The sequence below is a fragment of the Cyprinodon tularosa genome, unplaced genomic scaffold (assembly GCF_016077235.1).
Source record: "Cyprinodon tularosa strain WSP-4 unplaced genomic scaffold, ASM1607723v1 ctg4, whole genome shotgun sequence".
NCBI classification, from domain to species: Eukaryota; Metazoa; Chordata; class Actinopteri; order Cyprinodontiformes; family Cyprinodontidae; genus Cyprinodon; species Cyprinodon tularosa.
This window is the reverse complement of record NW_024039118.1, coordinates 1,173,666-1,187,216: the sequence shown is the minus strand read 5'-3', so window position 1 is coordinate 1,187,216 and position 13,551 is coordinate 1,173,666. Positions and strand designations below refer to the sequence as shown.

At 36.4% G+C, this 13,551-nt stretch overlaps 1 protein-coding gene across 4 annotated transcripts in view; it reads right to left on the bottom strand.

Annotated features, from left to right (window-relative positions):
• Positions 1-6,562: 6,562 nt before the first annotated feature.
• myom1b (myomesin 1b) overlaps positions 6,563-13,551 on the bottom strand; it is a 33,106-nt gene continuing 26,117 nt past the window's right edge. For all 4 annotated transcript variants that reach the window (XM_038297966.1, XM_038297964.1, XM_038297963.1 and 1 more), the window contains 11 exons: positions 11,239-11,298; positions 10,956-11,023; positions 10,744-10,857; positions 9,880-9,967; positions 9,767-9,805; positions 9,578-9,683; positions 9,268-9,431; positions 9,112-9,148; positions 8,813-8,835; positions 8,398-8,453; positions 6,563-8,291 (listed from right to left, as the gene is read on the bottom strand). In XM_038297966.1, coding sequence (XP_038153894.1) covers positions 8,031-8,291; positions 8,398-8,453; positions 8,813-8,835; positions 9,112-9,148; positions 9,268-9,431; positions 9,578-9,683; positions 9,767-9,805; positions 9,880-9,967; positions 10,744-10,857; positions 10,956-11,023; positions 11,239-11,298 — 1,016 coding nt within the window. In that variant the 3' untranslated portion in view covers positions 6,563-8,030. The remainder of the gene's footprint in view (positions 8,292-8,397; positions 8,454-8,812; positions 8,836-9,111; positions 9,149-9,267; positions 9,432-9,577; positions 9,684-9,766; positions 9,806-9,879; positions 9,968-10,743; positions 10,858-10,955; positions 11,024-11,238; positions 11,299-13,551) is intronic.

The following is a 13,551-nucleotide window of genomic DNA, read 5'->3' as shown; positions in this document are numbered from 1 at the left end:
AAAACAGCATGAATTCTATTTAATTTATCTCTAGTATATTTATGTGAATATTCATATTATTACTGTCATTTTGTTGTCTGTTTATGGTTAAGATACTAACAACTGAAAAAAATCTAATTATTTTGAAAACTCGACTTCAAACTCAAGAAGTAATATTTCAACTGACATTTTGAATGTAGCTGGTATTGTATGTGTAAAAAATATATGTTTGGTCAAAAATGTTGCTTTTACACCAATGAATCAGTTTTTTTTTTCTTTTAAAAAATCGAGCACTCCAGCTGTCACCCATACAGTTCACCATGTAAGGTTAGAAAAGGCATGGCTACATACTGAAAGCTCTCACTCTGAGTTACAATCACCCCTTGTCCTTCTAAAGCAATAAAAAAAAGACTTAAGATATATTTTGGCCAATATTATAATGCACTTCTATAAGATTTTCACATAGATTATCTTGATATATTCCTAAATGTATTGATACCTTCCCATGTTGAATTGTGTGTGATCTCAGTCTCTTCACTACTCAAAAAAATTAAAGGAACACTTTGTAATCAGAGTATAGCATCAAGTTAATTAAACTCCTGGGATATTGATTTGGTCGGGTAAGTAGCAGAGGGGGTTGTTAATCAGTTTCAGCTGCTTTGGTGTTAATAAAATTAACAACAGGTGCACTAGAGGGGCAACAACGAGACAACCATCAAAACAGGAATGGTTTTACAGGTGGAGGCCACTGACATTTTTACCCTCCTCATCTTTTCTGACTCTTTTTCACCAGTTTTGCATTTGGCTAGGGTCACTGTCACTACTGTTAGCATGAGGCGCTACCTGGACCCTACAGAGGTTGCACAGGCAGTCCAACTCCTCCAGGATGGCACATCAATACGTGCCATTGCCAGAAGGTTTGCTGTGTCTCCCAGCAAAATCTCAAGAGCATGGAAGAGATTCCAGGAGACAGGCAGTTACTCCAGGAGAGCTGGACGGGGCCATAGAAGGTCTGCAACCCATCAGCAGGACCGGTATCCGCTCCTTTGTGCAAGGAGGAGAAGGGGGAGCACTTCCAGAGCCCTACAAAATGACTTCCAGCATACCACTGGTGTGAATGTCTCTGACTAATCAGAAACAGACTTTATGAGGGTGGCCTGAGGGCCAGATGTCCTCTAGTGGGCCCTGTGCTCACTGCCCAGCGCTGTGGAGCTCGATTGGCAAAGGGTCTGGAGAAGCCGTGGAGAATGTTATGCTGCCTGTAACATCGTTCAGCATGACCGGCTTGGTGGTGGGTCAGTGATGGTCTGGGGAGGCATATCCATTGAGGGACACACAGACCTATACAGGCTAGACAACGGCACCCTGGCTGTCATTAGGTATCGGGATGAAGTCCTTGCACCCATTGTTAGATCCTATGCTGGTGCAGTGGGTCCTGGGTTCCTCCTGGTGCACGACAATGCCCGGCCTCATGTGGCGAGAGTATGCAGGCAGTTCCTGGAGGATGACGGAATTGATACCACTGATTGGCCCGCACACTCACCTGACCTAAATCAAATAGAACACCTCTGGGACATTATGTTTCAATCCATCCGACGCCGCCAGGTTGCACCTCAGACTGTCCATGTGCTCAGTGATGCCCTGCTCCAGATCTGGGAGGAGATACCCCAGGACGCCATCCGTCATCTCATTAGGAGCATGCCCTGACATTATCAGGCATGCATACCCACGTGGAGCCATACAAATTACTGAATACAATTTTGAGTTGCTGCAATGAAATTTCAGTAAAATGGACTAGCCTGCCGCATCATTTTTTCACTGTAATTTTTAGGATGTTCTTGAATTTAGCCCTCTGTAGGTTGATCATTTTCATTTCCATCAAATTATATGGCATCCTTTTGTTCCTAACACATCACCCAGTCCATATCAGTATAAATAAACAGCAGGATTTTTTTTTCACCCATTGAGATCTGATGTGTTTTCAAAGTGTTCCTTTAATTTTTTTGAGCAGTATATAAAATGGTCATGATCGCATGTTTACTGACTTCTTATAGTTACCTTTTGATTGATAATGCCACATTTAAAGTGACAGGACCTGTTTATTTTTTAGTAAACAAAAGACTCCATAAAGACCGGAGAACTGGTCAGGAATAAAGCTGTGGAGATGTCTAAGGGAGAGTTAAATTATGAAACAATATACCAAGCTTTGTCATAAAGACCACTTCGATCCATTACCTCATAAAGTTGTCAAAACATGGCCAATCCAAAAATCTTGCCCCTAGAGAAGGGAGTCAGGAAGAAAGCAATTTGATGTTTTGTTTAAAAGTTTGCCATTGACCTAAGCGAATACAGAAAACGTTTAGAATGAGGTGCTCAGCTTATTTTATTTAACCTTATATAACAATAAACTAATGCTGCACACGGGCTTGAATACACCATCCCCATAGTTAATCATGGTGGTGGTGGTAGCATCATGGTGTGGCAGTTTTTAGAATGAATTTGTAGAGGAATGGAGTCGGAAGAAAACCTTTTACAGGCTGTGAAAGGGCCCACCAAATAGAACGGCAAATCAAAACATAGAAGATCTATACTGGAGTAGTGCAGAGCAAAGCATATCAGAGAGAAAAAAGCAAAAAAATTATTTATTCTAATTGTAAAGATTAACCCCAAAAGATTTATTGGCAAAGTATGAAATGAAATAAAGGAATGAAATACATTTTTAGAAACACAATAAAAATTGTTCCATAAGAACACCTTTCATACAGTATGGCATTTTAGACAAGAGTTTATTGAATTGATCATCTAGTATATTCAGATATATTGACTTATTGCAGTCAACAACACGATTACAAAAAAGTAGAGCAAGGTTCACGCCACAAACAGCTGCTTTAAACCTTCTACTGAGTCCAAATATTTCTCATATTTAGTTTAAAAAGAAACATGTTCAATACCAAAACCAGTATTTATTTATGCAATGAGACACTCTGTGATGAGTTCAGTCTTTTTGGCGAGTTAGTTTGTTTTTTGATGCTTTCTGATCTGAGATCAGAAGTCCCCCTCAGCCACAGAACAGGAAACCTGCAGGTGGAGAACTTTTCAGCGTTTTGTTCTAAAATAGATAAAACAACAGAGATATGTTGCAGACATCAGACTGCTGTAAAAAAGAGAAACATTATGTCCTGTTTGCATGTTCTGAGGGAAGTAGCTGCTTTCATTTCCCCAAAAAAACTCAGTTAACCACATTAACAATCTAGATTAGTCTGTTTTATGTTGGCAACTAAATTTGAAACTATACCCCTTTTAGCTTACGACAGCCATTACTGTTTTATATATAAAAAAATGAAAATGTACTAGTGTTGCTCCTGTTTATTTAAACAAGGTGTCTATAATCTTTGTTAATATATTTTCAGACACAAATATTAAACCAAAAAAAGTTCAGATTTACCAATTAAAAACAAAATCTAATTTAAAACTTTTCTGTATTCAGAAAATCCCTCTTATGGTAAATTTCCCTATAAAGGGGGATATTGTTTTTAACATTATGTCATTACTACACCATAAAGTCCACATCAAACCTATATTATTAACAGCAGATTTCTGCTACTTTAGAGATTTTGGGCTTTTTCAAGTTCTTCCACAGTCTCTGCAGGCTGAACAGGGACATCTGAGTTTGCAGCAGTAAGTTGCTCCTCAGGTGGATTTGTTCTTTCCTCCACTGTTTCGTCTGACTCTAAAGATTTTGATTCTGCTCGAACATCATCTGCAATCTTTCCTGTTTCCAACTTCCTGCTGTCACTCCCCCTTTTGTCCTCCACCTTTTTAGTAGGAGCTGTTGCTGCAGACTCTGAAAGAGGACATTTCTTTGTGAGACCAACACCTCTATATCTGCAGTGGTCAAATTACACATAGATGCAATTAAAATGTGCTCACCTTTACGTTTTGGGGTTTGTGTTCCTGTGACAGAGGTTTTCCTTTTTTCTTTTGCCGTATTTGGGTTAAAAACTACGTTTCCCTCTGTATCAGTCCAGTACGAGGTCACCCCCAAGTCTGGCATCCCCTCTATGATCTCAAGCTGGAGAGAGACCAGATAAGACATTTACATGTAATTAAGCTCTGCAGACAGAAAGAATGATCAAAACTCATTGAAATTTGTCATCATACTTACCCATTTAATAAAGTCAGAGCTGAAAACCAAAATGTTCATTACATTAACCTGGACGCTTAAATGATTAAAGGATGCATTAAGGATGGATTAAAGTTCCTCCATAGATATATGGAATCAGCAGCAATTAAGCTGTTTTTATGCAGTAAGAAATCTGATGTTGAGCTCAAATAATCCCAATCTGTCTTGGTCTTCTTTGCACAAGATTTAAGCAGCTTTGGTTTTGCCAAATTTTCCAAATTATACAGATTACTCAGAGACTTTTGTTACAGCCAGGTAGATCAAAAGTAAAAAAAATTAGCAGAAGGAACCAGATTAAAACGAAAATAGAAATGCACATACTCTGAATAGCTTTGATCAGGTAACCTATATCTTAAGTGATGTCAGCACAGAAATTTATGCTTAAAAATGTATGATGGGTACAATAAAAAATTGAAATATCGATTATGGTATGTTTTTTTACAAAATCCGACATAAAATAAGACTAAACTTTCACTTTTCAGTGAGTTAGGAAATATGAAATGATTCATATTTGCTTAATGAAGTAATAATTAATTAGTATTTGCTAAAACCGCCCTTTAAAGTGTGTAGCTTTTGTGAAGGATTATGTGCTTCCCTTCACAAGGTTCTCACAATAAATTGAAGACTGACCTGTTCCTCCTTAGATCTAGGGTTGCTGATTCAAGAACACATTTTTATGCCTTACCCACACATTTAATAAGAGAGTCAGGATTGAAGGTTTGTTAAGCCCCTATAATACATTTATTTTTTGTGTATTTAAACCCCTTTGAAGCTAATTTGTGGTTCACTGACCATTTTGAAGACCCTTTTCTGGCTAACCTTTAACACTCTAGCTGTTGTTTAGAGTTTCTGCTTTATTTCTTCTTATAATGTACGATCCTGAGTTTACCATCTTTTTGGTGAGGTGCATTCCCTTCTGCTGTAAAATGCACCCCCATCATGATACTGCCACCCCCATACTTTACAGTAGGGATTGTGCAAAGGGGCTTACATGTTTCCCCCATTTTTCCTTTAAATATGATAATAAAAATGATGAGAAAACATTGGAACCTTGTTTCATCAGAGTGCAGATCATAAAACAAAAATGTGTGAGTTTATTAGGAAACGTGTCTGACTTTTTAATGTTTGGAGTAATGGTGTCTTCCTCTCTCTGTGGCCTCTTAGCCCATGTTGGAAGGGGGCGGATTTAACTATGAACCCTTTAACCATTTCAGACTACATCAAACATCTTTAGCTCCGTCGATTTTTTCATGTACTTTTACATATAACACAAAAACGCATTCTCCTCTCTGTTGTAGAATGCTTTTCTTTCCTGAATAGTCTCCTACCTGAACAATAAGCTTCATATTTGTGTTTGTCTGTGATTGGTTTAATAAAAGCATGTGGTACCTTCAGACTTTTGGAGGTCCATACATTTTCTTCCTAATATTCTGTCTAATATTTCTTTGGAAATCAAGTTTTTTCTAGAATATCAGACAGTCATGTAGTGTGATAAAGGCGTAGGCCTATACGTTTGTATGTGCAAGTCTTGCTATCTTTGTTCCAAGGTCTCTTTTGAAAAAGATTTTAATTTGAAAGAAATATTTCTTCTCTAACAGATAAATGATAAATAAGAGTGAACTCAAATTTTGTGAATTAACATAAGCTTACAAAGTTATTAATTCATCATCATCATATTATTAGCCCTTTGTCAAGGCATACTGTAGTAATTTTAGTGTATGTAAATTCAGACTTTTAAGAATTATTTCTTATTATTCTTTGATCTACACAAACAGAAATGCATTTGCTAATCTGTTTGGACCTAATAAAGCCAAAGTACAATTAGATTTAATGTCAGACAGACAGGAAACACAAACAAACAAAATATTATGTATTTTAAACTTAATCTCAAGGAAGTTTGTGCTGCAAAAAAGCTAAAAATCTTTAAACCCTTGTAGCCATCAAGGGTATTGAATTTTCAAATACTGGTTCAATATGTTGTTAGCATTCATCTCTTAAAAGAACATAAAACTGAACACTGTTTAGCCACCAAATATGAATTGGTACTCATGCATGCTTGTCCTGTTATGTTGATGAAGGAACATTCATCATTAAAGGATATTTCTAACAACCCTGTGGCTTTTTTAACCTTTTGAATTAATCTTTTCTGGGGGTGTTTTTTTTTTGTCATTCTGTTTCTGTTCCAGCTTCTCTCATTCTACCACACTAAGTGCAGTTCCATGCAGGGTGGAAGGGACTTATCTCCATGCCGGTCGTTCGTCTTCAGTTTTTCCAGCTCAACAGAAACTGTGACTACAGGAACAAAAAAGTGAGCTGAAAGGAGAGCGTGGATTAAGACAGATGAAAGGTGAAATGCTTTAATCTAAGTGAGACGACTCATAAAGGAGAGGGAGAAGGAAGTGGGGGTGTACATGCTGAAATTTATTAGTTTAATCGGGAAACATGACTACAGGAAGTAGAGTGACAATCAGTATAACAGTGGCTGTGAAGGGTTTGTCATGACAGTAGTGGAAAAACATCAAAAGTAATGTGCAGACTTTAAATATTGTCTAAAGATAGTGGGACATAGTGATGTCAGAGTCAGGTTGAATATGCAGTAAAACTCAAGTATACTATCTAATAAAATTACTCATGTTTTAATACATTTGCTACTGATTTTATTTACATCCAGAGTAGATTGACAAATAAAACCTGATGTCTAACTGTGGCCTGAACTACTAACCTCTTATTTAAGGCATATGTTTCTTAATTCAAATCTCACTTAGTTATTAATTATCTCTCTCTCTGCTCAAATGGAGGCATCCCTATAGAATTAAGCTCCAAACACAATGTTTTGCCTAAGCTTTCAGAGTAAACAAAAGGTCAAAGTAGTGTTCAATCAGAGCACTGTTCAAAAGGTATTGCTCATTCTTCACCTGCAAGCTCAGATTTTGTGAGAACAAGCAACAATCTATCCTCTATATTATTGAAAATTATTAATGAACAACAGAGGGTAATTAGCCCAGGGTGGGGAAAAGAAAGTATTCCTTATAATTCAGACCTTTTTCTTAGAAAGCCATTTCTTCTAAATTTACACTTGGATTTTTAGCCAATTTTACCCAGAAGCAAATTAGGGAAAAAAAAAAAAAAATTAAGTCTTAATTTTATATAAAAAATTTCAGGACAATTGTTCTCTTCTGTACTAAACTAAAGAGCTGTTAATTGGGGTTTTTCCTAGAAATAAGTAACAGGAAACGGATTTTTGTTCTTTGGATGGACCAAAAGCAATGCACTATATTAAGTTACACTTTAAAGGATTACCTGCATCGATTTTTTTTTCTGTAAAATCCAAAGGAATCATGATCAGATTTCAGGAATTTAAAGAACAGCTAAAATAGGCTGTCCATTCATTACATTTTTAAACCTGGTAAACAGCGAAGCCTGTAAAATCTGTAGCAAATGTAAAAAACATTTCTGCTTTAATAGACATTCCGTAATCACTAACATTTTCAGCATCATAGCAGCATTTCAAACAGTTGAGCGATTACGATTCTTTTGATAACTGAAGTTTTATTTATTCTTTTAAAACTAATAATTTCTTCTGCTTGCCAAAACTTTACACAAGCAGAGATTTCACCAGTAACCATTGGATGTGATAGATTATCAAAAATGATCTTATTGATTCAGATTTGTTAGTGTTGGACCAAATGCACAAATCCTGTTTCTTTTTTTTTTCTTTTGCACAGATCTGCTGGAAGTTTTCAAGTTCAGTTTCAGCACCTCACAAGGTTCTTTTCCTCTTAACAAAAAACATCAAACACATCCTCAAGCTCTCTCTATCCCTCCAGTGTAACCCATCTACAGGTGTTTTGTAAGACTTGGACCACTTTTACTTTTTCTTGCCGCCAGCTTCCTCTGGGATGAACACACTTACGGTGAAGTCGCCGCTCTCCGTGCCGAACTTGTTCTTCACCAGGATGCTGTACTTGCCAGAGTCTGACGTGTTCACGCCGGTGATGGTGAAGCTGGCAAACTTGCCCGACTCAAACTTCAGGATGCAGTGCTCGTCGGAGGTGATCTCCCTGTCGTTCTTCAGCCAGGTGACCTCTGGCACTGGGTTGCCCGAGATGTTGCAGGTGAGATTGAGAGCCTGAGGTAGAGATATGCAGGAGTGCAGCAGCAATAGGATCTCATTTCATGGTGGAGTTTAAAAAAACATTGGTTTTACAAAGACTATGTGTTGGTGTACTGTTTACCTTGCCCTCCTGTATAGTCACCACATCAGGCAGGCCTCCTGCTACTCGAGCTCGATCTTAAAGTAGGAAAAAGGTGCATATGATTTGAAAATGCATATTTTCCCTTTAGCACATATATCATATTACAATGTGTGAATAAAATTGTAAATAAAATACAGAAAGAACACATTGTATGCGTGTTACTACTTCGAAATAATTAGGCAATTTTGCAGTCAAACACTAAACTAGTGTTAACTTTACAATAACCATTCATTCATCTCATTATCCCACCTGCTTCCAGTAAATCTGGCTTTACTAAATCATTATCTCACAATGAAGAGTGAACTATTTGAGTATCTCAAAAAGATAAAATGTTATGAAGATAGAGACTTTCCACCCTGTTCAAGCATTTAGGACTTTGACAGCCAACACTTACTTCTTTCTGCAATTGCTGCAGCTCTGAGGGGAGGAAAGAAAAAACAAATTAAAGGCTGGACAATTAATTGGATCAAATTTTGAATTAAAATTAATAAGTCTGATATGGCTAAATAAGAATCTAAAATGATGCTCCTTTTCATCCAGTAAACAGCTACACAGCAAAATGGAGCAGGATGTTATCCTTTTTTTTTCTAATTCTCTCCAAAAGTGTCTTATTGATCAACATAAATAAGCTGCTAAACATGTGTAACTAATAAATAAAACTGTTGGGTTATAGAAAGATGAACAGAAACTTACTTGAGTCTCTGGAATTCTGCAAAAGCATCATCAAAAGCTAAAGGAAGAAAAAAAACCTTCATTAATCAACACTATAGATATACAGTATGTGAGATGAACTAAACAGGGCAAACTCAAAAGCTGAGTACAGCTGAAGTCTGAGGTCTGCTAAGTCACCTTGACCCGAGAGTTCAACTGTTCTCCTGATGCCGCCTTTTCCATCGTGAAACTCAATGGCGTATTTGCCCATGTCTTTCTCTGTAGGCTCATTGATCTGAAGCCACAGCTGTTCTCCGACCACTCCGCTTTTTATACGATCAGAGAAGGCGATCGCTGAATCCCTGTCAAAAGGCAGAACACATGCAAATGCTGGTCACTTTGTTAAATAAAAATGCAAACAAGCAAGAACATGAAGTGTATCTGCAAGATGACAAGAAGAACAGCAGGAACTGTTTTTTTTTCACAACAAGTTTTCTTTTAAACTGACTTGTAGTGCCACGTAACTTGGAGCAAGTCATTATATATGCTGACAAATGTGTAGAGTCGGATTCCTTCATCTGTGCTTGTGATCTTCAGCGGAGTGGAGGTGTTAGCTAGAAGAAAGTAACAACAAAATAGTCTTTTAAAAGTCATTTAAAAATATTATTTAAGATTAAGAAAGCATGCTCTACCATACCAATAAAGCTGAAAACTTCATTCATCAAGTCTTTGAAACCTAAAAAAGAGCAGGAAATGATCATTTATGGTGCATCATGGTCAGTATTTAAAGACGGTCTAATAGGAAGTTACCTTGATCTGTCAAATTCAGTGTAGATGTGTCCTTTCCTCTCTCATCCTTCAGAACAACCTCATACACACCAGCATCCTTTCTGGATATCTGACAGTGACAACAGGGAAGTTCAATCAATGCTAATTGACTTTTTTAAATAAAGACCTTTCTGCTTATTTTGTCACGCATTTTACAGTTGAAGCTGGCGTTGACGTTTGAAGTTATGATTTTTTTTTTTACACGTTTTAATATTGCAAGTTTATAAATAAGTATTTGACTACAGTGATCTGAGCTTACAAATTCCACTTATGTTTATAGGATTCCAGTCTCGGCTACAATAAAATAGCAAGTGGGGAAAAATCTATGAGTTTTTTTTGTATACTTGGGGGGAAAGTCTTGTCCAGAACGAATATGTTTTGTATACGTGTTAAATTGTTGAAAACTGTGAACAACGCCTTAGCTGCTCCAAGCAACATACTGAGCTGAATCCTCACCGCAGAAAAGTTCTGCATACTGTAGCATTGCATGAAATAAAAGAACATTATTATCGAGTGACAGTACACTTATTAAAAGTGTAAAGCATATGTGTACATTTCTAAGCAGTGGAGTGACCTAGAGTTGGGAACCCAAGCCTGACTATTTTATGACCTTTCCAAACAGAAAGAAGAAGAAGAAGCTTTTTTAACCTGGATCACATATATATGTTCCAGTATCAGATGGATAGAAAGGTGATGGTGGATGGAAACATATCCAATAGTGTGACAAGGATTTAAAAAATCAATCATGTTCATAAATACAAAGCATCCATCATTTTTTTGGGGGAAAAAAAAAAACATCTTCCTGAATACACATTTTTTTAACTCCTGTCTTTGTTAATTTTTCACCTGGGCTATTTCTAGTTTGAGAACTCCCTCTGTGAAGCCCAGATGCTCGTCTGCCTTGATCTGATGTCCGTCTTTGTGCCACAGAGCCGAGGTCTCCTTCTTCATATTGCCCACCTGAGAAGTGGCCATGTGGAGAGATATTTTTTTTACATTTGATGTGTTTAGAAAAGTGTGTTTGGAAAAGAATGTATTTCTTTCAGGCTAACATTCACCTTGCACTTCAGTATCACGCAGCAGTCTGGTGTTACCTCCCAGCTCAAGCCCTCGATAAAGTGAGGACCTGAGACACACAAACAGCTGTTATCAGTCCATGACAAAAGAAGAGTTGGTTTAATCTGAATCTGAACCTCAATCTTTGCTGTTTTCTTTAATGAAAAAGGTTGAGCTTGGTTCAACAAGAAGGTAGGTTCTTCCTAACCTGACAACAGCCAGATGCAAGACATGCATCTGGCTGTTGTCAGGTTAGGTTCTTCCAGGTAATTACGTTTTCATTACCTTGCTTTCTGAACCATTCTTTTCTCTGGAACTCTGATTCCTTCTGCAGTTGCTTAAACACTGAAACAGAAAAGAGGTAACAGCAGTTTAGAGTCTTCAGCTCAAAATGTACATATTCCTGTAATGTAATCTGACAAGAAATGCTCAGTGTAGCTCCATGAGGGGTCAAATTACATTTTATGGCATTGATTTAGACCCATTTTTATAACAAGAGGCAAGGTAGGCTTTGATTTACATTCTCGCTATTTTTTTAAAAGATCCGTCTTCATTAAGTTCCTTTATTTTAGGAGATTTTTTTTTTTCACAAAGCTATTATTAAGAGTAAAATTCATTTTGAGATACAGCAGTTCAATTTGTTTTATGTATTTAACAACTTCTGTAACACTAACCCATCTACAATTCAATTCAATTCAGTTTATTTATAAAACGCCAATTCACAACACATGTCATCTCAAGGCACTTTACAGTTCACCAGATCATACAATCAAATTGATTCAACGTTTTCTATCTAAGGAAAACCAGTTAATTGCATCGACTCATTGACTCGAAGGCAATCCCTCACACTCTTGTAGTACTAAGGTACTACAAGGTGTACTAAAGCACCAGGATTATGCCATGATTGGCATCTTGAACTATAAAGTGTAACCTCAGCTGTTATGTATAATATAAAAAAAAAAGAAGAAAAAAAGAAAAATATAGAGAAACAAAACAAAATGCACCAACAGGATGAAGCTTTCAGTAATCAGTAATGGTATAATTTGATTGATCTCTTTCTGCCCTCTAGTGGCAAAAAGCTTCCACTTTATAAAAGTTATTTGAATGTGCACAAGAAAATTACAAGGAGTTTTGTAAAGTGGGAGGAAGGTGCTACATAAAAATATGTTTCACAAGTTTGATGCTAAACCAAACGGTGTTCCTGTCATCAACTTTGGAGACCCTTTAATAATAATAGGGGTGTTCCCCTATAAAATTTCACAGGATTTTTGAAACAAGGACAGACATAATTAACCATTTTTTTTTTTTTTTTTGCAGTGTTTTTAAATCAGGGGTCTGCAGCCTGTGGCCCTAAAGCCACAACTTGGACTTCCTAAAGTTTCTCTCAGTACCTTTGTTTGAAAACCTGTAAAGAAAAAAACAAATACTTCCAAATACAGCTATAGTAAAACAGTAGGCTTTTTTATCTAATTTCTACAACAGAATGACTCTGGAAATATCAGTTATATTTAAAAACCATTGTTTTTGTCACCGGCTTATAAACTTATGTTTTATATTGTATCTATCCTCATTTGGCAAGAGTGTTAATAAAATTGCAGCTCAGTGATAAAAATCCAGTTGCAGATATTCATAAACAGTATGTTTTCTTTTCTTAAAAGGTCATGTAACATCAGTGGCAATAGATCAGATTAATTTTGTTGGATCTTTTAACCCTTGAGGTGACAGATCTCTGCGTTAGATTATACAGTGTTCTCAACTGTGCTTTTCTTTTAGCTTAACCGTCTTTATTTATCTCTGAGGACTGAGCTGGTCAGAGAGGAAATTTGATTCTGTGTCAGATTAACCCTTTCTGTTTTCATTTTGTTATCTGTTTTGAATTGTTATCCATTGGTAAGACAGAAAAATACCCCCTATTCATTTTAAGCAGAATGTAAAATATTTTCCTTTAAAAACTTGCAGTGTATCATCTTTCATTAAGTCTTTATGCAATGCAGACTAAGAAAGTTTCCAGGGCCTTTGGAAAAGAGATGAGAGATAATTGAGCCTCACTATACTATACAGTGGACAAAACATTTATACATTGGTTCTGTTGCCTAAAAAGTAAATATTAATATTATCTGACCAAATCACACAGTCTAAGATAACATATCGTAATAGAAAAACATGTTTATACATGTTATAGTAGGCCACAAGGCTTTTTCTGGCATATCTCAATGTAACCAAATGTTTTTTTTTTGTTTGTTTGTTTTGTGTTTTTTAAGAGAATAGGTGATGCTATCTTAGTTATCTTTCTTATTGCCCTGCTAACTGTAGTGGATGACAAGATTTCTTTTTTAATTCTGGATTTTTTATTCTATTTCATACCATATTTATTCCAGGGATACTTATACTTAGACTTAGGCAGACTTTATTTGTCATTTTGTACACACAAGTGTATACAAAAAGGAATTTCGATCAGTAGCCATTTACATTTTTTAAAGTGCAGCCTTGATGAAGGCAAGAAGCAGTGATAATGTAAACATACGACTGGATAGTTACACTTCCAGCATTCAGGATTTTTTTTCCCTAATTTTATTTTATAACCCCATTTTATATAAC